General features: G+C 58.4%; 1 protein-coding gene across 1 annotated transcript in view; it reads right to left on the bottom strand.

Moving 5' to 3' along the window:
- Nucleotides 1–25,214, bottom strand: part of KCTD1 (potassium channel tetramerization domain containing 1) — a 62,590-nt gene that overhangs the window by 14,456 nt on the left and 22,920 nt on the right. The window contains 1 exon segment of the mRNA XM_054724102.1: nucleotides 12,582–12,760. Coding sequence (XP_054580077.1) covers nucleotides 12,582–12,760 — 179 coding nt within the window.

The raw sequence follows: 25,214 nt of genomic DNA, 5'->3' as shown, positions 1-25,214 counted from the left end.
GCGCAGGCTCTCCAGGAGCCGGGCCAGCTCCCGTTCGCAGACGGATGGTGCAGAGCGTCCCAAACCCGGTCTCGGGGGGGGGGGGGGGGCAGCTATGGGCACAGCGGGGGGCACCCGCCCGCAGAGGGGGGCCCGCGGGAGCGCGGAGGGCAGCTGCTCTCATCTGGTCACTTCCAATGAAGAGGCTCCGGTCCACGGAGTGAGCGGCTGCCTCCGGGCCGATCCCCTCTCCCTCCTGCGGGGACCGCGATGCCCCCACAACCCCGCGCTGCTCCCGTTTCACAGATGAGGAAAACGAGGCCGGCCCGGCCGCTTGGCCGAGGCTCCGGACTAGGCCTGGCACGGAGGCTGTGCTCCTGGCCTGACGAGGCTGCTTCTCATCTATAATCTAAAAAATTACAGACACAAAACGACAAGAACAGAAGCCCAGGAGCCCGCGCCGCCCCCTGGGGAAACGCACAGGCTGCGGGACCCAGGCGGTTCGCTCCGTCGGCTTCGCAGGGAAAGCGTGCCGCTGGCCCCTGGGGGCGCAGGGAGGGGCTCGGGCCTGGTGTGCTGCGGGGGGCGCTGGGAGATGCCCCAAACGGACCCGGCCAAAGCCCCAGACCTCGGGGTCACTGTCTTGCTGCTGGCGTGGCCGCCAGGCGTGGGAGGGGGGAAGGAGCATGGGGGGGAGGCGCACCACAGGCCGGGGTGGGGGTGGGGGTACCCTGCCCAGGGATGGGGCTGGGAGCGAAGCGCTGAAGGCAGACGGGGTGGGTGGGAAGGGCAGGGCCGGCTCTCCAGCCAGCCAAGCCGCTCGCCCTCCGTCCCGGGGCGCCGCCCTGGACCATGGATTGGACTCGGGAAAAGGGTTAACTCGGCTCCTGGTCCGCAGTTACTTGCTCAGCAGCTCAGAGGCCCTTCGGAGGCCTCTTCAGCGGGACTTCCCGGGCTGTTTTTAAATGATAACGGTGGCACCTGCTCTCTGCTGAAACTGGAAACGGAGAGAGGACCAGAAACCGCAAAACCGAACACCACCCGCCCCGAGGCCGCCGCCAGGAGGCTCACGTCACAGAGCCCAGGGGAGAGCGTTTTCCTGCTGGCGCTTCTGCTTTCAGAAGTAGCTGCCGCTTCTTACTTTTTCCCTGACTAATCCAAGTGAGGAGCTTCCCGTTACGTCTCTGTCCTAATATCTGAAACCTGAATGGGGTAGAGGAATGGGTGAGGGGGTGTGCACATGTGTGCATGCACTGCTGTGTGTGCATGTGTGTCTGTGCATGCACTGCTGTGTGTGTGTGTGCATTTGTGTGTGTGTGCGTGTGTGAGCGAGAGGTGTGAGGAGAGCTGGACTTAGACCGCAGGGAGGGAGGGGCCGTGGGCGGAGGTGACACACTGTGACCCATGGGACCCTCCCTCCTTCCTGCTGAGGTGGGAGAGGAGGAAACGAAGTGGGTGGGTGGAAAGGGAAACGCTAAGTTCATTCCTGAAACTTTATGAAACATGGGGCTCAATGGCATATTCTCTGTCTATGTGCACGCGTGTGTGTGCATGTGTGTGCGTGTGTGTGTGTGTGTGTACATGTATACTGTTAATCCTCACCTGAGGATATTACTTTTTTCCATTGGTTTCTAGAGACAGTGGAAGGGAGGGGAAGAGACAGGAACACCGACCAGGGGCCGGGGATCGAGCCTGCTACCGAGCTACGCACCCTTGACCGGAACTGAACCCGAGATCCTTCCGTCTGCGGGCTGACGCTCCAACCACTGAGCAAACTGGCTAGGGCTATATTTGCATATACTTTTAAGTGCTCATAGTTCCATATTTAAAAAAAATCCTCACCCAAGGTTATGTTTTTATTGATTTTAGAGAGAGAGAGAGAGGGAGAGAGAGAAATATTGATGGGTTGCCTCCCATGCGTGCCTGGACTGGGATTGAACCCACAGCCCAGGTATGTGCCCTGACTGGGAACTGAACCTGCCAACCAGCTGCGCATTATTTTAATGGAAGAAAATAACAAGGAACCGCCAGTCTCCGTACTGTCGTAAAAGTCTGATCGTACACAGCATTTAATTTGCTTACCGTGTTGTAACTTTCTAAAGAGCCTGGGAATGATTCTGTATAGTTTCACTCCTGGGAAGTCTCATCTGTGTTTTATGAACACAGATAACAATTCATCCGGAGCTTGTTATGGAAACGGGTAGAAGTAACGTAAGAGGAGGGCGAGAATGCCTTCTGAGCGAAAACAACCAATGACATCTCCTCGTGGGGAGTGAGGCTTCAGGACTCTCCCCGGGGCCGCGCCGCTTTCTTCAATGACCCGTGAGACCAAAGGAAGGAGGGGGAGCCCACGCCGGTTCGGCTCCGTGGATAGAGCGACGGCCTGCGGACCGAAGGGTCCCGGGTTCGATCCCCGGTCAAGGGCACATGTGCAGGTTGCAGGCTCCATCCCCAGTTAGGGGCGTGCAGGAGGCAGCCGAGCCATGACTCTCTCTCTCATCGTTGATGTTTCTCTCTCTCCCTCTTCCTTATTCTCAGAAATAATTAAGTAAATAAATAAATATAAAATAAATATTTAAGAAAAGAAAGTAGAGAGAAAGGTCTGAGAACAGAAACGGCCCCAGAACTCAGCGTTTTGGAGAGCCGATCCCCGCCGGTGACACCGACGGCTGGAGGGTGCAGGTGGGGGTTCCCCAAGGCCGCCAGGCCTCTCATCCTCCAGGACCCCAGGGGTCCTCCCCGGACTCTGTCTAAATGAGAGTTTCATTGTTTACCATGAACAATGCGTTATTACAATTAACCCGATTTTCCCCAAACCACCCTGGTTTACAGCAGTCGGATTTCACTTCTGCGATTGGTGACTGTCTACGCGGCCCGGTGCTCTGCCAGGCCTCCTACCGTGAGCCCCACACAGCCCCCTGGGAGCCCCGGCGGGACAGAGCGGAGCGGCCCAGCCGGCCTGGGCAAGCAGGAGAGGCTTCCTGCAGGAGGCGGCGCCTGTGCCGGGATTCACCGATCGATCGATCGCCAGGTGTACGGGGAGGGCAGGGGCTTGGAGAGGGATTTCAGGCAGGAAAGCTCGCTATGGGTGAGGGGGACAGAGCGGAGAGGAGGGTGAGGGGGACAGAGCGGAGGGGTGGGTGAGGCGCTGAAAGTGCTGACCTACAGGGCGGCATTGTTCACCAGAGCGGGGACGGCGCTCGGCGTGTCTGAGAGCCGGCGCATCAGCTCTAAAACCCGGGACGGGCTGGAATCCTGGCTCTACCGCCTTCGAGCCTAACTCCGTCTGAGTTGTGATTTCTTCGTCTGAGAAACGGGAAAATTCTTATGAGGATACACGACTGTCCGAGAAAAGCTACACCTACTGAGTGTCCGCCCGTCGGGGCACGGCGCTGGGTCTTCACCACAACCTGCCCACTCACCTCCTGCCATTCTTTCGTCGCCTCGCGACTGCTTTCCAGTCTTATTTCTAGTTTCTGTCACACACACTCTTCTGCATGTGCTCGCACTGAACTTAATATTTTATCCTCAGCGGCTCTTCTTCCTGGGCCTCTGAGTGTCAGGCCCTGATCACTGATCAGTGACCCCATCTGAGTGTCAGGCCCTGATCACTGATCAGCCCCATCTGAGTGTCAGGCCCTGATCACTGATCAGCCCCATCTGAGTATCAGGCCCTGATCACTGATCAGTGACCCCATCTGAGTGTCAGGCCCTGATCACTGATCAGCCCCATCTGAGTGTCAGAGCCCTGATCACTGATCAGTGACCCCATCTGAGTGTCAGGCCCTGATCACTGATCAGTCCCATCTGAGTGTCAGAGCCCCGATCACTGATCAGTGACCCCATCTGAGTGTCAGGCCCTGATCACTGATCAGCCCCATCTGAGTATCAGGCCCTGATCACTGATCAGTGACCCCATCTGAGTGTCAGAGCCCCGATCACTGATCAGTGACCCCATCTGAGTGTCAGAGCCCCGATCACTGATCAGTGACCCCATCTGAGTGTCAGAGCCCCGATCACTGATCAGTGACCCCATCTGAGTGTCAGAGCCCTGATCAATCACTGATCAGTGACCCCATCTGAGTGTCAGAGCCCCGATCACTGATCAGTGACCCCATCTGAGTGTCAGAGCCCTGATCAATCACTGATCAGTGACCCCATCTGAGGGAAGGGTTTGTCTCTCCCCCAACCCCCGCCGTGCGTTGGTCTCTGTGATGAATGACTCGGCGCCGCCCCCCATGGCGGCCGCTCTCCGTGGCCCCCCTCCGCTGTCCTTTGAGACGAGGAGTGACAACAGGACGTGAATGGAACCTGCTGCCACTTCCTGGGAGCTCCCTGTTCCCGACTGCGGGGAGCGGCTCACACGTCACAGTAGTCACTTCACATACAAGCATCATGTGAAGGACATGACACTGAGAGGCGACGGCCACGCCCGTGTCTCTCCTTCCGGGTTCCCAGTCTATTTTCCGTCCTGTCACGGGGCCCACAAAGCAGCAGCTTACAGCCAAGTCTTCAAGCTCCTTGCTCAGTCCCCAGAAGCGAACAGCCAGAGGCTCACACGGGTCCAATCAGAGGAGAAGAGCCGGCCCCGGGCCCCGTCGACTGGGCGCCATCCCACTGACCAAAGGTGTGGGTTCCACGTCCGGTCGGGCGGGTGTGGGAGGCCACCGATCCCTGTCTCTCCCACCGATGTTTCTCGCCCTCCCTCCCTCTCCCAAATGAATAAAAACATACCCTCGGGCTAGGATTTAAATAAAGACAGAACAAGAAAAATATAATTTACCTAGAGTCCAGGGAAATGCTTTCCGAAAATCTAATAGAAGCTTGTAAAGAGGAAAATAAGTGAATTACCCTGATTCCCAGTGGTACCCCCTTCCTACACCCTCCCACACACCCACACACCCACACATACACCCCCCACACACACACACACACACACACACACCACACATACACCACACACACCACACACACCCTACACACCCCCCCCCACACACACCACACACCCACGCACACACACACCACACACACAACCACACACCCACACACACACACACACACCCACACACCCACACATACACCCCCCCACACACACACCACACACACCCTACACACCCCCGCACACACACACACACACACACACCCCCACACACACACCACACACACACACCACACACCCCCGCACACACACACCACACACACACACACACCCCCCCACACACACACCACACACACCCACACACCCCCGCACACACACACCACACACACAACCACACACACCCGCACACACACACCACCCACACCCACACACACCCTACACACCCCCGCACACACACACACTCACTCACCACACACACATACACACACCACACCCACACACACCACACACACCACCCCACACACACACCACATGCATATATACACACACCACACACCCACCACACACACACACCACACACACACACTGACACTATCCAGGGTCTGACAACAACAGCAGGTGCCGCTCACACCTCAGAGGTCAGAGGCGGCTGCTGACGGTGATGAAGGGAGGGCTGAGTTCCTCTCCCCCGTGACGGCAGAGGGCCTGGAAGGGCCTGGAAGCTCAGGGGCTTCCGGAAACTCGGCTTCAGAGGACAACGCCCAAGGGCGGAGCCCCCCTCGGGCTGGCACGGCCGTGGAAGGGGGGAGGAGCGGGCAGAGGGAGGAGTCACACCTGGGCAGCCTCGAGAGGACCTGGCCGTCACTGTAAGAATGCACACCACGTCCACACCCCTTTGGCTAAAAAAGAAGTCTCGTTGCTTCTTCCAATCACAGCGGTGATGGCCCCCTGGCTGCACTCCGAGGGGCTGGGTGAGGGTCTCAAACCCATGTCGCAAGGTTACTTACGGCCACCACCTCCCCCCGACAGGGAGCCTGTGGGACGTGAAGGGGCTGCCAGCTTGTGAGTCCAGGACGCCCTTCTGGGGTGAGCCCATTCTCGGTGAGCGGCTGGGCAGTCAGGAGGGCCGGACAGCGTTTGCCCGGGGCTGTGCCCCCAGCCCTGTGCCCCGCAGGCGTGTCTTGCGCAACCGCCCCCCCCCCCCCCCAGCTGGGCTGGTGGGTACCAGGGGGTGATCACGGCTCAGGAATCCCCCCGAGGCCCCGCCGGGCCCCAGGCGCGGGGCGGTGGGTGTATCTGTGGCTACGTCTCCGTCCCTCTCAACAAAGCGCAGAACCAGGCCCCAACCTGCAAGACGTTTATAAAAAGTCTCAGCCGGTAACAAGAATTCCCCCTTCTCCCCTCTCCCTGGTCAGGTGACCACACAGAGGCGTGGGCAGGTTTCAGTCACGTGACGCCCTTCCTCCCGTTCCCCGAGCTCCTCCAACTGCCTTTGGGAGCCGTGCGTGAGCCGCACACGAAGCCGGATCGCAGCTCTGCTGGGGTTCAGACATAGACACAGAGGCTCACGGAGGCTGCTCCTGCCCGGCCGGTGTGCTCGGTGGTTGAGCGTCAGCCTGGGAACCAGGAGGTCCCGGGTTCGATTCCGGTCAAGGGCACGGGCCCGGGTCGTGGGCTCGATCCCCCATGTGGGGTGTGCAGGAGGCAGCCGATCGATGACTCTCCCATCATTGATGTTTCTCTCTCTCCCTCTCCCTTCTTCTCTAAAATCAATAAAAGTGTATTTTTAAAAACCCCACAAAAACAAACAAAAAAAAAACAAACAAAAATATGCTTCCTCTAGCCCGACAGGACGCATGCGCGGAAGAGCAAGCCGTGTGGCCCCTGTCTGGCCTCCTAATGGACAGGGCATTTGCTCGGTGGAGAAGTTTTATTCGTGTGTAACACGGGCTGCTCCCACCTGCCTCCGGCCATGTCCATGTGGCCAGCCACCTCCTCTCACCCACCCCCCGCCCAGCGACGCGTGGTCAGAGGGGGTGTTGGACACAGTCCCTTCCTCGGCCCCAGGACGAGGGATCAGCAGGACCCACTAACAGACGCCCTTTCTCTTCGGTACCGACTGTGCTCACGGCTTTAAGACGGGGGCGCTTTCCGTCTTAGGTGAGCTCGCAAGCCCTCGGGCCTTCTACGCTGGGGCTTGAAAAGTCAGTTTTCCGTTATGAAGTCCCACAACCGTGGTTTCTCATGTTTCAGACAAACCTCCCTGAGCTCTTAGACATGTTCGGTGAAGGGCCTCTTGCTGGTGTTCTACATGTAAATCTTCACTCACGTTTACATCATGTTCTCTACACGGAACGACGATTCTTTGCAAGCTACGTAACGTAAATGTCTTCCTCATTCAAATAAAAAAACTCAGTTTTGGGGGGAGGGGGGTGGCGGGGCCTGGCCACGCCCGGCGAGCGGGTGGGAGGCCCAGCAGCGCAGCCGGGGAACAGGCCTGGGCGCGCCCCAGTTCCCTCCCCGCAGCCCGCCCGCCCGGCAGGTTCCGCTGTTTGCCAGCGGCGTTGGCTGCTCACCCGCTCGTCATTCACCTTCTGAGCGCGGGGAGGCGGGAGGAGAAGCTGCACAAGAGTCAGAGCAAGCACGGCCGGCCACGGAGGCAAACAGCAAGCCGTGCCACACGAAGCGCGGCGACGCGTGTAGCCACGGCGCCGTTGTCCCGGGACAGTGTCATTCCCACAGACACCACGTCCTGCATCACTACCGACAGTCCAGCCGAGGGCCAATGTCCTTGGGCCTGAAGTATGGATTTTAAATATATATATATGTATTTTTTTTATTGACTTCAGAGAGGAAAGGAGGGGAGTGACAGAAACATCAGTGATGAGAGAGAGTCATGGATCGGCTGCCTCCTGCACACCCCACACTGGGGACGGAGCCCACAACCCAGGCATGTGCCCTGACCGGGAATCGAACCCTGACCTCCTGGTTCATAGGTCGATGCTCAACCACTGAGCCACGCCAGCCAAGCTGAAATACAAATTAAAAAACAACAACACACCTCACCTGAGGATAATTTTTTCCAGTGGTTTTTTAGAAAGTGGAAGGTAGCAGGGGAGGGGAGAGAACCAGAGAGAGAGAGAAACATTGACGTGCGAGAGACACATCGATTGGTTGTCTCCCACACGCGCCCCAGCCAGGGCCAGGGATGGAACCTGCAACCAGGTACGTGCCCTTGACCAGGAAGTGGTCCCCTGACCCTTCAGTCCTCAGACCGATGTTCTAACCACTGAGCACACTGACCAGGGCTGAAATACAGGTTTTTAAAAAACACTTTCTTTTGTTGATGGACTGCCCCCCGATTGGCGCGTCCGGGGACCTGCTGTTGGGACAGGAATCTATGACGTGCGCACACCTCGTAGGACAGCAGACTTCTCAGCCTCCCCCCGATCACGCTCCCTCTCCCTCACCCTCCCACCAGGCCCCGGCCACAGTCAGAGCCCAGCCCGAAGCTCCCCGCCCGCTCCAGCTCCAGCGAGCTCTGGGGCCGAGTCACTGCTGCGTCCTGTCTGCAGGCCTCTTGAGACGATCGTCCAGAAGCAGAAACTGGTCGCTCACCGACGGGGGCTGTGACCCGTGTTTCCACGAAGAGACGGCGCTGCTGCCCCGGACCATTTCTGTGACGACGGGCTGGGCGTCCGGCAGACGAGGGCGTCCCTCCTGGGACCGGCTGCACATTTAACTCACGTGTCTTGGTGGAGAATGAATGCTCTGCTTGGGGGAGGGGACAGGCTATCTTCTACCCGGGCCTCATAGAAAGAGGTCCCCCTGCCCCCCCAGGTAACTAGCACGCGGGTGTTATTCCCACAGAACACACGGCAGACGCCTCGCTGCGCTGACGGAGGGGGCTCCTTCTGGTAAAAGAGTCCCGTCTGTGTGAGGCAGGTCCTGCGGCCGGGAAGGTGCTGTCGGGAAGGTGCTGTCGGGACGAACAGCAAACTCGAGAGTAGTGCGCCGGGGTGACCTCCTGCCCACGCGCTCTCCACGCGCCCACACGCAGCCTGTCTCCTGGAAGTTCATCCATGTGACTTCCTGTCGGTCCTCATGGCCGTGGAGCAGCTCTCAAGTGAAGGCTAACCCTGCGTTGGGGGCAGGACTGGCAGGCGCTCCAGGGACTGGGGCCGGAGGCGTGTGATCGGCGAGCGGGGCCGCGCGGAACAACGGTGCCGAGTCTCAGCCCTTTGAGGGCTTGTTCTCAAGGCCACAGGAGAGTACGGTTCACACACCAGCCTTGTAAGCGATTCCCGGGACCTTTTATAAGGAACCTTCCGAGCGGACTTTTCCAACGGTAACTACAAGACCTTGTTATTACACACACACCTCACCGAACACCCAGCAAGCATCCGCCACGCGGCAGGCACGGTGCGCGGCACGGAAGGCTGCGGCGGGTCTCCCAGCGTTTAGAAGGCTAGGGCTCGGGTAGAGGCACGGTTTGGAAATGAATTTTCATTGTCGTTTTTTTTCTAATCGGTTGTATGCATGTGTGTTTGTGCCCAGCGGTGAACCCTGAGATAGCTCGCCGCATTGGGGGGCTCTCCTGTTCTATTAGCAACAGGAAGGGAGGTGACGAATGCATCAATGCGCCCAGACACCCCCAATGTGGGAAGCAGCCCCCACACCCTGGCGCTGCCCAGCGTGCCGCTCCTCCCTGGGCAGAGCCGCGAGGGCCAGAGCTGGCCCCGGAGGTGTGCTCTTCGTTTTCTCGTGACCAAGCCCCCTTCAGCACGTGGCAAGGTCGCTGCTCCGAGGCCACCCGTGCCCCTTGCCGTGGGCAGACTGCCTAGACTGGACGATGAGACTGAAGTGAGGGACTTCCTGAAATAAATCCACAGGCAGACAAGAGCCAGAGCTATTTATCCCTCTGCTGATGGGGGGGTTAGGTGGGGCGGAGAAGGCCCCCCAAATCACGTGGGCTGGCCCTGCCCCGGCATTAGGGGGAGTTAATGACAGGTCGACCACATCGAGCAGGCTGACTGTGCAGACGATACTTCTGTATGGCCCAGGAATGGCGTTAGAAGCACCCCAATGGCCCTGGGCAGAGAAAGGTTCCCACCCCGGCCCTCACACAGACGCGGTGCGTTAGATTCCTTTAAGGGGGAGGAGGCCTGTTTTGTTCCAGTGGCCGGAAGCTGATGAGCCCGCCAGTGGCTCACAGGAAGTGGACTGCAGACTGACTCTCCAGCTCTGAACAGAAAGGCTGTTCCATCGTTTGAAAGAAAACATCGCCCGGGGCCAGTGTCATTGGCCCTCCACCCGGGGCACGGGGAGGGGCAGCTCCCCTCCTGCCCCGGAGACACTGCCCCTCTCTCATCTACTGGGCCCTTTCCCTCCTTGGAAATCCCTCCGAAAACTACCTGTCTTCCTTTAAAGATCAACCAGTCTCACCAACCCAACCGCCCGCCTTCGCCTGACCAGCCCTACTGGGTGCGCTTCCCCGGCGGCCGGACACGCTCTCCCCATCTGCGCTGAGACTGCCGCCCACTCCCCAGGAGCCACAGCCCCGAGATGTGTAACCGGCCTGCACCCTGCGCCATGAATCACGGCGACCATTCCAGGCTTTCTCCTCGGCGCCACGCGATCGTTCTGAACAGAAGCTCCGGGAACCGTGTGGCCGACAGGATGCATTTGTTGTTCGGCCTCTTGTTGAGGTGCTGCAACCTGGGTCTGAGGCTGCTGGATCCACGTCCGGGGTGCTGGTGTGAGACAGGAACTCGGGCTTGAGGGCTCCGCCCGGGGCCCAGCACTCGGAACCCAGGAAGCTCCTGGGCTGGCGGCCACAGGGCAGGCCCGACGATGGCCCTCGGTGTCCTGAGAGCGGTGTGCGCAGCCCCTTGCCACTGCCCTCACCCACTCTCCTTCCAGTGCTGGGCGCTGCCCATCAGGGGCGAAGCAGGAGCCACACCTCTGCTGGGCGAGCACCCCATCCTCACGCTCCATACCTGCCTTGGGTGGCCATCGTGGCGAGCCTGTCTCTTTTTGTTTCTTTAAAATGTATTTTACTAGAGGCCCGGTGCATGAAATTTGTGCACGGGTAGGGTCCGTAGGCCTGGCCGGCGATCAGGGCCGATCAGGTTCCCTGCCTTCCCGCCTCCCCCTTCCCTCACTCCCTTAGCGCCCCCCCCCCCCACCACAGCTGCTGGTTGCCTGCCAGTTGCGTGGTCAGTGCATATCATCGTGAGTGATCGAATTCCTGGTCTCCCGGTCGAACTCCCAAGAAGAGACTGTGCATATTAGCCTTTTATAGATATACTAGAGGCCTGGTGCATGAAATTTGTGCACTGGGGGGGGGGTGTCCCTCAGCCCAGCCTGCACCCTCTCCAATCTGGGACCCCTCTCACAATTCAGGACTGCGGACTCCTAACTGCTCGCCTGCCTGCCTGCCTGATTGCCCCTAACCGCTTCTGCCTGCCAGCCTGATCACCCCCTAACCACTCCCCTGCCGGCCTAATCAACAACTAACTGCTCCCCGGCTGGCCTGATTGCCCCCAACTGCCCTCCCCTGCCGACCTGGTCCCCCCAACTGCCCTCCCCTGCTGGCCTGATCTCGCCCCCAATGGCTCTCCCCTGCCAGCCTGATCGCCCCCAATGGCCCTCCCCTGCCGGCCTGATCTCGCCCCCAATGGCTCTCCCCTGCCAGCCTGATTGCCCCCAACTGCCCTCCTCTGCCGGCCAATTTGGTTGTGATTGGTCAGTTTCTATGCCAGTTAGCATCAAAAGCTCCGCCTCCTAGGCAGCCATTGGCTCCTCACAGTTGACCCAGATTTGGTTCTGATTGGTCAGTTTCTATGCCAGTCAGTGTCTCTGGGCCTATCAGTGGGGCTTGATCAGAAAGGTGGGGCTGATCAGCAGCCCCGGTGGAGGCCTGGAGAGAAATGGAGGCACGGCTGCTGGCCAGGCCCGGAAAGAAAGAGAGAGGCAAGTGCTAATCAACAGCTGCCACAGAGGCTATGGATCAGACCCTGCTTCTCTCTTCAGGCCTCTCTCTGGGCCTGATTCGCAGCCCCCTCAGCAGTCAGTGTGGGGTCACTGTGCCTGCAGCCGTAGCAGTCAGTGCTGGGTCGCCACGGCAACCCAGCGCTGACTGCAGGACTGACTGCTGGTTGGTTGAGCCTCCGGTCATTGTGGATGCGACGGACCCAGGGTTTTTATATATTAGGATATATATAGATTGATTTTAGAGAGGAAGGGAGAGGGAGAAAGAGATAGAAACAGCAGTGATGAGAGAGAATCATAGACTGGCTGCCTCCTGCACGCCCCCTACTGGGGATCGAGCCCACAACTCAGGCATGTGCCCTGACTGGGAATTGAGCGGTGACCTCCTGGTTTATAGGTCGATGCTCAACCACTGAGCCACACCGGCAGGGCAGCAATGAATTTTAGAAAAGGCCAGAAGGCAAGTCCGGGGTGGAAATCACTGTCCTCTTGGTCCTGCACTAAGTAACGGGGAGATCTCTGCAGAGTGCAACACACAGCCCTCCCGCCCCGTGACCTTCTCACAGGGCCCTGGCTAAGCGGCGGGCCTAGCCCCGACCTGCAGGAGATTTGCAGCGCATCCGGGGACAGCCCCACGGCGCTTTCAGGCCTCCCCCGGCCCCGGAGGCCACGTCGCTACGCCGGTCACAGGGAAAAGCGTTAGGTCATCGCGTGCACGCACGGGTGTTACCTGGACTCGGGGTACTTGGTGAGCGTGGCCAGGCTGCTGGTGTACATGTGGCCGCCCACGTCGATGTGGACGGGCGCATTGGACTTGGTGAGCTGGGCGGGCGTCGGGATGCCTTGGTTGTTGAGCGGAGACGCGGGAGATCTAGTGATCAGGGGTCTGGACATATTGGGCCGGCTGTCCTACGGAGAGAGAAGCAGGTTAGACACGCGTTCTCCCTGCAGGGGCGAGAGAGGGAGCGCACATCATGAGGAACACGCCGGCGACGCGGGCCGTGAGGCTCACCGGGCCATAACGCCTGCAGGCGCGCACGTCTGTGAGAACAGGTGTGAGAAAAGCGAGCTCTGTGACGAGGGATGGCGTCCAGGCTCAGAACCAGGAGATGGACTCATGCTCGTCTCCAGTCATCCGGAGCTCCGGCCAGTTCCACTCCCGAACCCTCGCACTTCGCGGCTGGCAGCTGGCACGTGGCGAGGCACGACCCATCCCAACAGAAGAGCTAACCGGCACTTAACACAACACACACCACGTGCGTGAAATGTGGATGTTCTACCCCTCGCTTCGCAAACTCCCTTAACTCCATGCCCTTGAAGTGAGTACAGACTTCCCAGCACCTGGTCCCACAAGGTGTTTCCTTCCATTTCTATTTTTTTAATTATTATTATTTTAAATGTATTTTTATTGATTTCAGAGAGGGAGAGAGCGATAAAAACATCCATGATGAGAGAGAATCATGGACTGGCGGCCTCCTGCACGCCCCCTACTGAGGATGGAGCCCACAACCCGGGCATGTGCCCTTACCAGGAATCGAACCCTGACCTCCTGGTTCACAGGTGGATGCTCAACCACTGAGCCACGCCCGCCGGGCGGAAAGGTGCTCTTTTGAGAGAGTGAAGCACTCCATCCTGCCCATGGAGACTTAGAAATATTTGAAATGGAACCCTATGGCCGCTGCTCTTGGGGGACGCGTACTCCCTGACTTCCTGTTACAAAGTGTCCCCCCACCCCTCCCGGTCTTAACCGGCCATGGCCGCCGCGCCTGGAATAGTTTTCCGATTGGACACCCGCCCCCCCCCCCCCCCGGTCCTGCCTGCAGGGCCGGGCGAACGGGCAGATTGCAGGGTCAGTGCCGGTTAGACGGTGACCTCCCGGCGCAGCCCACGCTGCCAGGCCTAGCCGGGAGGGGGAGGCGTAACTGGTCGGCGGCAGGGCTCCAGGTTTCTCGGAATATGTACCATGGACATCGTAAATCATAAACGTACGGATGCTGCTGACTTTGAACATTAACCCGGGGCTCCTCCGCTGGGGTTGGGAGGGGACTGACGCGAGGGCAGGGCCAGTTTCCTGCGTCTGTACATCAGGGTGGTCACCCCTCCCCCCTCTCCCCCCGCATGGCACCTGAGCAGGGACGTGTGGCTGCTGCCACCGAGGAGCTGGGCTTTTAATTGTAATGAATTTACACTTTAATTTAGGGGCCACCTGCAGCTGGTGGCTGTCGCCCCGGACAGCGCCGTAAACGTGGCTTGAATCTGTGTTACTACATGAAGCCCACGGCACGGAGAACACGGACTCACCCCCCCGGGGACACGGAGGGACGGGGGTGTTTGAGAACTGCACACGAATGGCCCATGACCCACACACGTGCCTCCCTCTCCCCTCAACACCGTGTCTCCCTTCCCCGAGTTTACGAGAATAAAAGACGCGAGCGGCCACACAGTGAGGGGAATGATGAGGCGCCACGGCGTCCGCGGATCTCACCGAGGACGTGCGGGCGAGGCCCAGGCCGTGTGGTCCGTCCCCACGGAATGACGGACAGCAACGCGGACCTGGACGGCCACGCTCCGATGCTGGCCTGTGGGTGCAGAGCGCCGGGCCTGTGGGGGTACTGACTGCGATGGGTGCAGAGCGTGGCCTGTGGGGGGTACTGACAGTGACGGGGTGCAGAGCGTGGCCCGTGGGGGGTACTGACCGTGACGGGGTGCAGAGCATGGCCTGTGGGGGGTACTGACTGTGACGGGGTGCAGAGCGCCGGGCCTGTGGGGGTACTGACTGTGACGGGGTGCAGAGCGCCGGGCCTGTGGGGGTACTGACTGTGACGGGGTGCAGAGCGTGGCCTGTGGGGGTACTGACTGTGACGGGGTGCAGAGCGCCGGGCCTGTGGGGGTACTGACTGTGACGGGGTGCAGAGCGTGGCCCGTGGGGGTACTGACTGTGACGGGGTGCAGAGCGCCGGGCCTGTGGGGGGCGCTGACTGTGACGGGGTGCAGAGCATGGCCTGTGGGGGGTACTGACTGTGACGGGGTGCAGAGCGCCGGGCCTGTGGGGGTACTGACTGTGACGGGGTGCAGAGCGTGGCCCGTGGGGGTACTGACTACGATGGGTGCAGAGCGTGGCCTGTGGGGGGTACTGACCAGGACGGGGTGCAGAGCATGGCCTGTGGGGGGTACTGACTGTGACGGGGTGCAGAGCGTGGCCCGTGGGGGTACTGACTGTGACGGGGTGCAGAGCGTGGTCCGTGGGGGGTACTGACCAGGACGGGGTGCAGAGCGCCGGGCCTGTGGGGGTACTGACCAGGACGGGGTGCAGAGCGTGGTCCGTGGGGGGTACTGACTGTGACGGGGTGCAGAGCGCCGGGCCTGTGGGGGTACTGACCAGGACGGGGTGCAGAGCGCCGGGCCTGTGGGGGGTACTGACTGTGACGGGGTGCAGAGCGCCGGGCCTGTGGGGGTACTGACCAGGACGGGGTGCAGAGTGCCGGGCCTGTGGGGGTACTGACTGTGACGGGGTGCAGAGTGCCGGGCCTTTGGGGGTACTGACTGCGATGGGGTGCAGAGTGTGGCCCGTAGGGGGTGCTGACCGGATGGCGGGGGGGTGGGGGAGAGCTCAGCAGCTCTAAACCTTGATCTGGGGGCTGAACAGCTGTACCCACATTATTCACTTTCCCCCTGAAGTCTACTTAAGAAGAAACTAAACCAGAAATAATCGTAGAGAAAACTCCTCCAATCAAACCCTTCACTCTTCAGACACTCACTTAAGCGTGTGTGAAATGCGCTTTGTTTGAAAGCCAGAAAGATGCTCACATTTCCCTCACCGGAGTCAGCAGATCTGACTACACTGCTCTGCCGTGACGCAGCGCCTGGAAGGTTCTCTCCGTTCTTCCCCACGGCTCCGCTGGGGGGTTTCCCGGCTCCTGGTGGGTTGTCTTTAACTCAGTCTGCAGCTGCTGCGAGCCTGCGGCCTCCGGGGGCTGATCCGCACCTCACCCCCCAGCAGACAGCGGTGCCAGGATGTGGCCGCAGGCAGCGGGGAGAGAAGCTAATGAGAGCGGCCCCCTAACGCCGCCGGCCTCACGCAGCCCGGGGCCCTGCCCGCTCCACGCCGGGCTCACGCTGCGAGTTTCAATGACTTTATTTGTTAAGAACGTACGCCCTGTCTTCTGTCAGGCTTCACGATCAAGCTGGACTATATTACCTCTTTCGCTGGGAAAAGAAGCAGGTTTCTTAGGGATGTCTCCAGAAAAGCACGTCAATAGGAAAAGACTCGCCTGTATCATTTGATGTTGTAATTCATATCATTCGATCGAGCAGCAAAGGGATTTCATACCAATCCTAACTTTCCCGCAAATTTCAGCCTGGTTTGAAGCACACGTGTACACACACACACACACACACACACACCCCACATACACTCACGGAGCACCTGTGCTGTGCGGGCTGTCTGGAGCAGAGTGCTTTGATGAACTCTGTTTGCTGATAGCTGCCAGCCATTTAGCGGGGTTGGAAGTGTGGCCCTCGGGCCGTGTAAGCCCCGGATCCTTCCGTCTGGCCCTGCCAGGGCCCGAGGGGGAGCTGAGGAGATGTCTGAGCGCACAGAGCAGGCTGCTTTTGAAGCTGATCATGGTGTAGGGCCCGCGGATGACGTGATACATCCAAATGGCCCCTGGCAGGAAGAAGGCTCCCCGCCCTGGTTTAGGGGCGCAGACTGTCATCAAGTCTCGGAGTCCAGGACCTGCCTCCGTGGAGATTCGGGGTCGCCTGGGGAGCGTCATCTCAGGGCCCACGCAATCCCGCTGGCCTCAGCGGAATGGTTTTGTAGAAAAACATCACGTGACCGACCGCATGACTTCATCACTTAACAGGACTCTCAGCCGCAATGTCCATGTGTTTCGCGCGAGGCTGATGTTTCTTTTTCTTTTTTAAAAATATTTTATTGATTTTTTACAGAGAGGAATGGAGAGGGATAGAGAGTTAGAAACATCAATGAGAGAGAAACATCGATCAGCTGCCTCCTGCACACCCCCTACCAGGGATGTGCCCGCAACCAAGGTACATGCCCTTGACCGGAATCGAACCTGGGACCTTTCAGTCCGCAGGCCGACGCTCTATCCACTGAGCCAAACCAGTTAGGGCACATCACTGATGTTTCTTTCTCTCTCTCCCTCTCCCTTCTTCTCTGAAATCAACAGAAATATATTTTTAAAAAACACACAAAAAACGAGGCGGCTTCAAAGTTGTTTCAAAAATGCCTGTTAATGTAATCGCAGTGACTTCCTAACCTTGAACCGCACAAGGTCGCTCGTCCCACTACAGCTCCCCAGGCCACGCCCAGGCCACGCCCAGGCCCTGCGGGGGGGGGGGGGGGGGGGAGTGAGAACCCCGGGGCCTTTCTGTTCTCCGTTTTCTTAATGAAAACCTATCGGATGCTCCCTCAGTAGATGACCAAGCTGGGACCATGAAAACGATGACTGTTTGCCAACATTTCTCAGCTTTGAATGTTTTCCCAAAACTTGGGGGAAAAAGGGAGAACATTTTGATAGAATTCTGCTCTGTTTTTTTTTAATAGTGGACTTCATTTTTAAATTAGATTTCTTGGATATTTTTAAATGTACTTAAAACATCACAGAGGGTTTTTATTTTATTTTTTAAAGGAAGTTTTCTTTTTAATCCTCACCTGAGAATATGTTTAATGATTTTTTTTGAGAGAGAGAGAGAGAGAGGAGAGAGAGAAGCAGCGATTAGTCACCTTCCATACACACCCCGACCTGGATTGAATCCGAAACCAACTCCAACCAACTGAGCCTCCTGGCCAGGGCCCCTCCCTTCCCCCCCCCACTCTCTAAAGATCAATGAAGACACTTCCCCGGGTGAGGAGGAGAAGAAAGTAAAACGCAGCATGGAAGCGAAAGCGCTCTCTGCGGCCGTTCTACAGGCAAAGGCCGTTTTCCCACAAGTCTGAGTGGCAACGACGGAATGTTCTGGAGTCAAACCCCCCAGACCCTGCAGGGCTGGGCAGGTGACGAAGTGACAGCCGAGGTTGGGTTTGTTCCGATTCTTTTGTGCTTTCCGGGGTTGGACGTTTGTTACCGTTGGAATGTCGTGAAGTGCATTTTTGAAAAGGAGAAGATTTATTGCCCGATTCCATCAACGAAGGCACACTTGGCACGCCGCTCTCTCACCTTCACCTCCAGGCCTGTCTGGATATCGTACGGGGAGGGTCGAACGACGACAGACAGAAATAAATCCGAACATGCGGACGGCACTTCTTGCCCTTGGCTTCCTGCAGAGAGGACGTGTGCGGGCCCCGGGGCACGCGAGCTCATGCTCGGCTGACACGGGAGTCTCCGGTGTGACACTGAGCGACAGGGCAGGCATCTCTGATGGCACACGCCCGGGGGCTGTCTGGCCCTCCCTGGCCCCTCGGCTCCCAGATCTACACCCCAGCAGAGCGAGGGGGTGGCGCCCTGCCCGCACCTGCTCACCGGGCCGCCGGGCCCACGCACGGTGGATGGGAGCGCCAGCAGCCGAGCTGGCCCTGGAGCCCGCGCTGAGCCCTCAGAGGCCTCCTGGCTGAAACCAGAACCCTCCGCACCCTGCGGAGCATTATCGCCTCCGCAGAGCGGAAGCTGGCTCCGGGCGAGGTGGCCCGGCCTGTAATGACCCGATGATGGATGTGCGGTGACAGTTGCGCTGGCCGGCCGCGGGGCACCGGCTAGGGTTACCTCTCCCCGCGGCTGCCGGGCTCTGGCTTTCACCAGGAAGGGACGGATCTGCCTCCGGCCACCCACAGGCCTCCCCCTGGCCGGCCCCGCCTGGGCAGTGGGCGCGCAGAAGGCAGGAGCCACGCAGGGAAGTGACCCCCCCGCCCCCGGCCCTTCCCCCCCCCCCCCCCCCCCCAGCCACCGGGCCCTGCAGCTACTCCTCTAACTGCCGTCCCAGATGTAACTACCGGACACACCTGCCTCTCAACGGACAATAAACTGGACGGACTGGCTTCTCGGACGTGGCCATAAAAATTCCTCGTCCAGCCGTGTCAACAGCCAAATGCCTGCTGCCCTCAATCGCGTCCCTGGGAACAAACCCCCTCGGAAGAGTCTCAGATGCCCACTGGCCAGCCCAGCGGTCAGCAAACTCATTAGTCAGCAGAGCCAAATATCAACAGGACAACGACTGAAATTTCTTCTGAGAGCCACATTTTTTAAACTTAAACTTCTTCTAACGCCACTTCTTCAAAACAGACTCGCCCAGGCCGTGGTATTTTGTGGAAGAGCCACACTCAAGGGGCCAAAGAGCCGCATGTGGCTCATGAGCCGCAGTTTGCCAACCATAGGGCTAGACCTTTTTGCATTAAAAAAATAGTAAAAATGAAGAGACACAGGTTTGTAAACACGCTGGCTCCCTCTAACGCGCACAGTAGGTGTGCTCAAAAGCACGTGTGCGCTGGTTCATTCGTTCAGCAAATGCTGGTGGGTGCTGGGCTGCCGGAGGGAGTTGAGAGTCGAACCCGGGAATGAGCCACCTGCAGTGAGCTCCTGCTGACGAGATCCCCGTGCAAATAAACATTTTTATTTTATTTTTAAAAATATGTTTTTATTGATTTCAGAGAGGAAGGGAGAGAGAGAGAGACAGATAGAAACATTAATGATGAGAGAGAATCATTCACTGATCGGCTGTCTCCTGCACGCCCCCCACTGGAGATGGAGCCCACAACCCGGGCCTGTGCCCTGACCCGGAATCGAATCTTTATCTCCTGGTTCATAAGCCGATGCTCAACCACTGAGCCACGCCGGCCGGGCCAAATAAAAATTTTTAAATCAAGTTCTGCTTTAAGTGCTCTGAGAAGTATTGATCGGCATTGCTAAGGGAATCGTGTTGGGGTCAAAGAGTCACTTGGCATCGCAAGAAACACACTCTTCCTGGTTTTGTGAATCCAGGGCGTGTTATTTTTAAAGAAGACATACCTATATTTGGGCATTCCACATCACAGGCTGGCACTCCTAACTCTGACCCAATTACCTTTTAAAGAGGAAAGAAGCCGCCGCGCTTCTCAGGGCGCTGACATCGATGGAGGTTTCTAAATTCAGACACGGTTTCCCGAGGATTCGAGAAAACAGAGACCCGCGTTTTCTGGTGAGCTATGGGGCCTGGCAAACGGTTTCACCGCCCCTGCCAGCCTTCCCACGCACAGCGCACGCCATCGCACCCGTTGGTCCGGAATGCTTTTTCGGTCCTGATTTCTCACAACGCTGTGATTTTAAAAGTGTAAAACCATCGAGGTCCAAATGCCTTAAGAAAGGTAGCATTTTAGGTCCAAATGCCTTAAGAAAGGTCAGAACTGCAATGGGAAATTCCTTTGGGAGAAGGGGGACCCGTCCTGAAGTGAAAGGCATTCCGAAAGGGTGAGTGGGAAAAACACACAAAGTCCCCCAAAGAGCCGGCACGGAGCTCTCCGGACAGCCGCAGCGTGTCCTCGGGTGACGAGGAAGAGCGAGCTCTAATCAGCACGGCGCGGGCCTGCCTCAGGACGGGGCAGCGGCCAGTGAGCTCGGAGCTCAGCGCAGACGGCTGCCTCGGAGACCCCTCACTCACCCCTCTCCCTGGAGTGCTGTTTGCTGTTTACATTTCACACTGTTCTAAGATGCTAGGATGGCCTGAGAGCACCTCACTCCCCATGTCCCTCCAAAATAGAAAAACGTTGTTCGGGCGATAAGAACGGGTGCTTTCCAGTAACGGGAAGGACTTCTTATCGGCAGAATCAGTGTCACCTTTTCGAAAAGACCTGCTGAGCAGTAAGACGCCGGAGCGGTGAGGGACGTGGTCTCCGTGTGCACACAGCAGACCGGGGGGCGTGTGTTGAGAGCGAGCCACAGGGCTCAGGCTCTGCCCACAGGGCTCCCTGGGAGGCGCGTGGTGCTGGGAACTGGACAGGTGCTCAGAGACCATTCTTCTGGCTGTTGGGGTCATTCTGGTTCTTTTCATTATTATTAATACATTTTTATTTATTTCAGAGAGGGAGAGGGAGAGAGATAGAAACATCAGTGATGAGAGAGAATCACAGATCGGCTGCCTCCTGCACACCCCCTACTGGGGATCATGTGCCCTGACCGGGAATCGAACCCTGACGTCCTGGGTCATAGGTCGATGCTCAACCACGGAGCCACACCGGCTGGGCTCTTTCTGGGTCTTAGTTACCTCAGTCCCACCTGAAGCACATGACCCCCCGGAACCGGTATGTCACCAAAGAGGAGGTGCACCTACGGGCTCCCGGGCTCCCATCCATGACGTGACCACGGCGGGCTGCCTGCAGGCGCCTGTGGCCAGGGCCCTGGGAGGCCCTGCGGGGCCCGCGGCTGAGCTCTGGGCCCATCCGTCCGAGCACTCGCTTCGGGATGCTTCAGGGGGTCACTGACGGACGGAACTTCCTGCCTCGGACCAGGTGGGAGGGGCCGGCGCTGCAAGCACAGGTGAGGGCGGAGGCCCACGAGCGGGCGGCAAGGCCAGCAGCGAGGCACCCCCCCCCCCCCCCCCCCCCGTGTTCACTGCACGGAGCTTTCCTTTAGAACATCCACACGAGAGAGACATCTGTGTCCTTGGAGCACAGGCTTAAAATAAACACCAACAAGAGCGAGAAAAAACACAACTTTTTCAAGACCAACCTGAGTGGCAAGAGAGTGTGGCCTAAACACGGGACTGCAGCCCGGCCGGCGGGGCTCAGGGGTGAGCGTCGACCTGTGAACCAGGAGGTCACAGTTCAGTTCCGGTCAGGGCACAGGCCCGGGCTGTGGGCTCCGTCCCCAGTGTGGGGCGTGCAGGAGGCAGCCGATCCGAGATTCTCTCTCATCATGGATGTTTCTCTCTCTCCCTCTCCTTTCCTCTCTGACATCAATGAACATTTATTTTAAAAAAGAAAAGAAAAGAAGCAGGAAAGGGACAGAAAACAGTCCAAGGACAGAGGCTGCGAAGAAACAAGAAAACGAAAAGGGACGGAAGAGGGGGAGGGAGTGTGTGTGGGGGGGGGGCGGGGGGAGGGAGGGGAAGGCACGGGATGTGGAGGGCGATGGGAAGAGCAATCGATGGGAAGGAAACATCCAGGAGAGACGGGAAGCGTGTGTGTATGTATGTATGTGTGTGTGTATGTGTGTGTATCTGTGTATGTGTGTGTATGTATGTATATATGTGTATGTATATGTATGTGTGTGTGTATGTGTGTGTATGTGTGTGTATATGTGTGTGTGTGTGTGTGTGTGTGTGTGTGTGCGCGCTGGGGGACAGGGGGCTAGCTCAGCTCCTCCTTTTCCCAGCACCTGTCCCCGGGAGCCCAGGAGGTCCGGGCAGTGCCCGCAGGCCGCCCACAGCCTCCTTTGCTCACTCCACAGGAGGCTCGTACCCGCCCCCCACGTGGGAGCCCGGGGGGTTCGGGGAGGCTCAGAGCGTCCTCCAGGTCCCGCCATCTGCCAGGATCTTCCTGATAACAAACCTGAACGCCCCTCAACGTGTGAAGACCGGGGGGCGGCAGCCCGATTTCTAGAGGACCACGCAGACCCTGACCCCGATGGAGAGTTCACGACCAGGAGCTCACAGACTAATGGTCCCGGCCTGCGGGGCGGAGGGTGCCGGCATCAGCGGAGCCGCAGATGCAATCAGGATGGAGTCAGTGGTAAGCGCACCCCAGTTATCCCTCCCCCCCCCCGCCCCCCGCAAGTACTTAATGAACTCTGTTCTGACTTTCGCTCACAGCGGAAGTGAGTGAACGGCTGGGACGGCGGGCAGGCTCTACAGCCCAGTAACTGAGGGCTCTGATGTCCCTCCAGCCATGAGCTCAGCGGCTGCTCCCCGCGGGCAGGGGCGGGGGCCTTCTCCCTGCCAAGGGCCAGTGGGAGGTTTATAGCATCATCACAGGCCATACACATTGCCCACTTTCCATCAGCCTGCCCTACGGGCCCAACAGTTCATTCACTCCCCCAGGGCCCTGGCAGGGCCAGACCGAGTGATCTGGGGGCTCACGTCCCCACCCCTGCTTAGGCAGTGGCCCTCCGCTGCCCTGTGATGTGGTACCTGCCCGTCCCACCGTCAATCAGAAAGAAAAACACGCACCAGCCCAGGGGTTAACGGGCACAGTGTCAGCTAAGGGAACTGAAAGCCCAGGCCGTGGGGTTTGTGGACGTAAACACCCAGTCCTTCCCCGAGGAGAAGCCGGCCTGTCCCGCTGCACAGACCCGGGCGCGAGGGGCCCGTGTGCGTCCGCACTCCGAGAGGCAGCGCTAGGAGGGGTGCTGTCGCTGAGGCTCAGAAAAAGGACAAGGCGGCCAGCCTCCCCCTCTGCACCTCTGGGGGATGGACCGGCCGGTGGGGGGTGGGGGGGAGGGCTGGCCAGCACCAGAGTCAACCCCCTCCAAGCCCAACCCAGAACGGAGGGTTTTGGCAATGACATGCGCTCAGAATCGCCCCTGGAGATCCAGCCGAGGGCGGGCCCGTGGGTGGCCCTGCGACTCGCTCCCTGGACCCCAGGGGCCAGCAGAGCCTGGCACTCCGTAGCACCAACCAACGTTGGCCGGGCAGCTTCCTACTGAACGCCCGGAGGACGAGAGGTGGGTGCTCCCGGCTCCCTCTCCCACCTTCCTCCACACGGGCCTCCCGTCTCCCCGTGACCATATAAGGCCCTGGATCCACCGCCCTGCGGGGGACAGGCACGGAGGGGAGAGCAGGCCCTAACGGGGCTCAGACGTGCAGAGTGCCCCCGGGACGGAATTCACAAACGTCACTCAGCAATACAGCCGCACGCAGACACACGCGGAGACAGAGAAACATCACGGATAACGGGGTGGGCGTTTACTCTGGAACGAAAGGACCATTTTTAAGCGAAGGGAAATGTTTTACGTGATCATCTACGAACTGCAGCTACTCTTCGTAAGTCCTGTTTGGAAACACATGGCGAACACGTCAGCAGGGCTTGCACGGGCAGAATGAAGCCGTGAGCCCGGGGCCAGGGCGCCGCCTTCAGTCCCGGGGCCACCGCCTGCCTGCTGCCCGGTGCCTCAGTTTCCCCATCTGTCAGATGACCGCGAGAACGCCTTTCATGATTATTGTGAAAAATTGGTAATTCAGGTAACAAGGCAGAAAGTTACAAAAAGCATTTGCCTAGTGCCCGAAATAGAACTGAGAAAAAAAGTAAGCTATTATTTTTAGTGATGGCTTTAAAGATTTTACAAATGATCACTGTTATCTTAAAATAATGTAATGGTTATTTTAAAGGGCTATTTACAACGTACCAGTTTATACATACACTGAGTGGCCAGATGATTATGATCTCTGAACACGTAATAATCTGGCCACTCAGTGTCTATCCTATAGACTAAAAGGCTGATATGCAAATTGTCCCCTCGACCAGGAGTTCGACCAGCAGGCAGGCCGGCCAACCACCCATGTCCCCTCCCCCTGGCCAGGCTGGCCGGACCCCACCCATGCACGAATTCATGCACCAGGCCTCCAATATATATTCACTCGACTGCGTATATAAACTAAGTCTCAAAATCAATTCCATCGCTGGGATGACTTTACCTGCCCCCAGTGTGCTCACTATCCAGCTCCCTCCACCTTCCTAACGCCGCGACCCTTTAGGCTCTACAGTCGCGACCCACAGGTTGAGAACCGCTACACACACACACACACACACACACACACACACACACTGCGTGGCCAGATTATTATGCCTTCAGAGATCATAATAATCTGGCCACTCAGTGTATATTGCTCATACGGCCATTCTTGTTTATTTTTTTAAAATTTTTATTGTTGAAAGTATCACCTACGCCCTCTTCCCCGCCCCCCCCGCCCCCCCGCCATGGGCCCCTTCTAGCCCGCCCCACCAGCCACTCTCCTTTCCCGATTCCCTGTCTCCCAGCGGTTCTGAGCGTGCGTGAGGTCCCGGCCTATGGTACGCTGCGTGGTACACGGCTCTGTCCAAACACAGCTGCCCTCCTGTCCGTGGGCTCCGCATCCCCAAGTTCAACCAGCTGTGGATCGAAAACATTCTTTTCAGCCCACGGTGGGGCGTCTGCAGACGTGGAGGGCTGACTGCATGCGTGGACACACACTGTTTTACATAGGAACTGCGCACACGCAGGCTTTGGTGCCCATGGGAGAGGGGGTGTCCCGGACCCACCCCCCACGGACACTCAGGGATGGTGACTGTACCCAGCAACTTCAACTCTGCAAGTATTACCTTTACCGCCGAGAAAACATAACACACGTTATCGGATATACACGTGTATCCACAAACTTCTGATATTGTTCATCACCGAAGATAATAAGCAGTAAATACATTTTTCCTGCTTGTACTTTATTCTCTGTTTACATTGTA

This window comes from Eptesicus fuscus, chromosome 12 (assembly GCF_027574615.1).
Source record: "Eptesicus fuscus isolate TK198812 chromosome 12, DD_ASM_mEF_20220401, whole genome shotgun sequence".
NCBI lineage: Eukaryota > Metazoa > Chordata > Mammalia > Chiroptera > Vespertilionidae > Eptesicus > Eptesicus fuscus.
The sequence above is the reverse complement of the archived record's forward strand: the minus strand, read 5'-3'. Positions and strand labels throughout refer to the sequence as shown.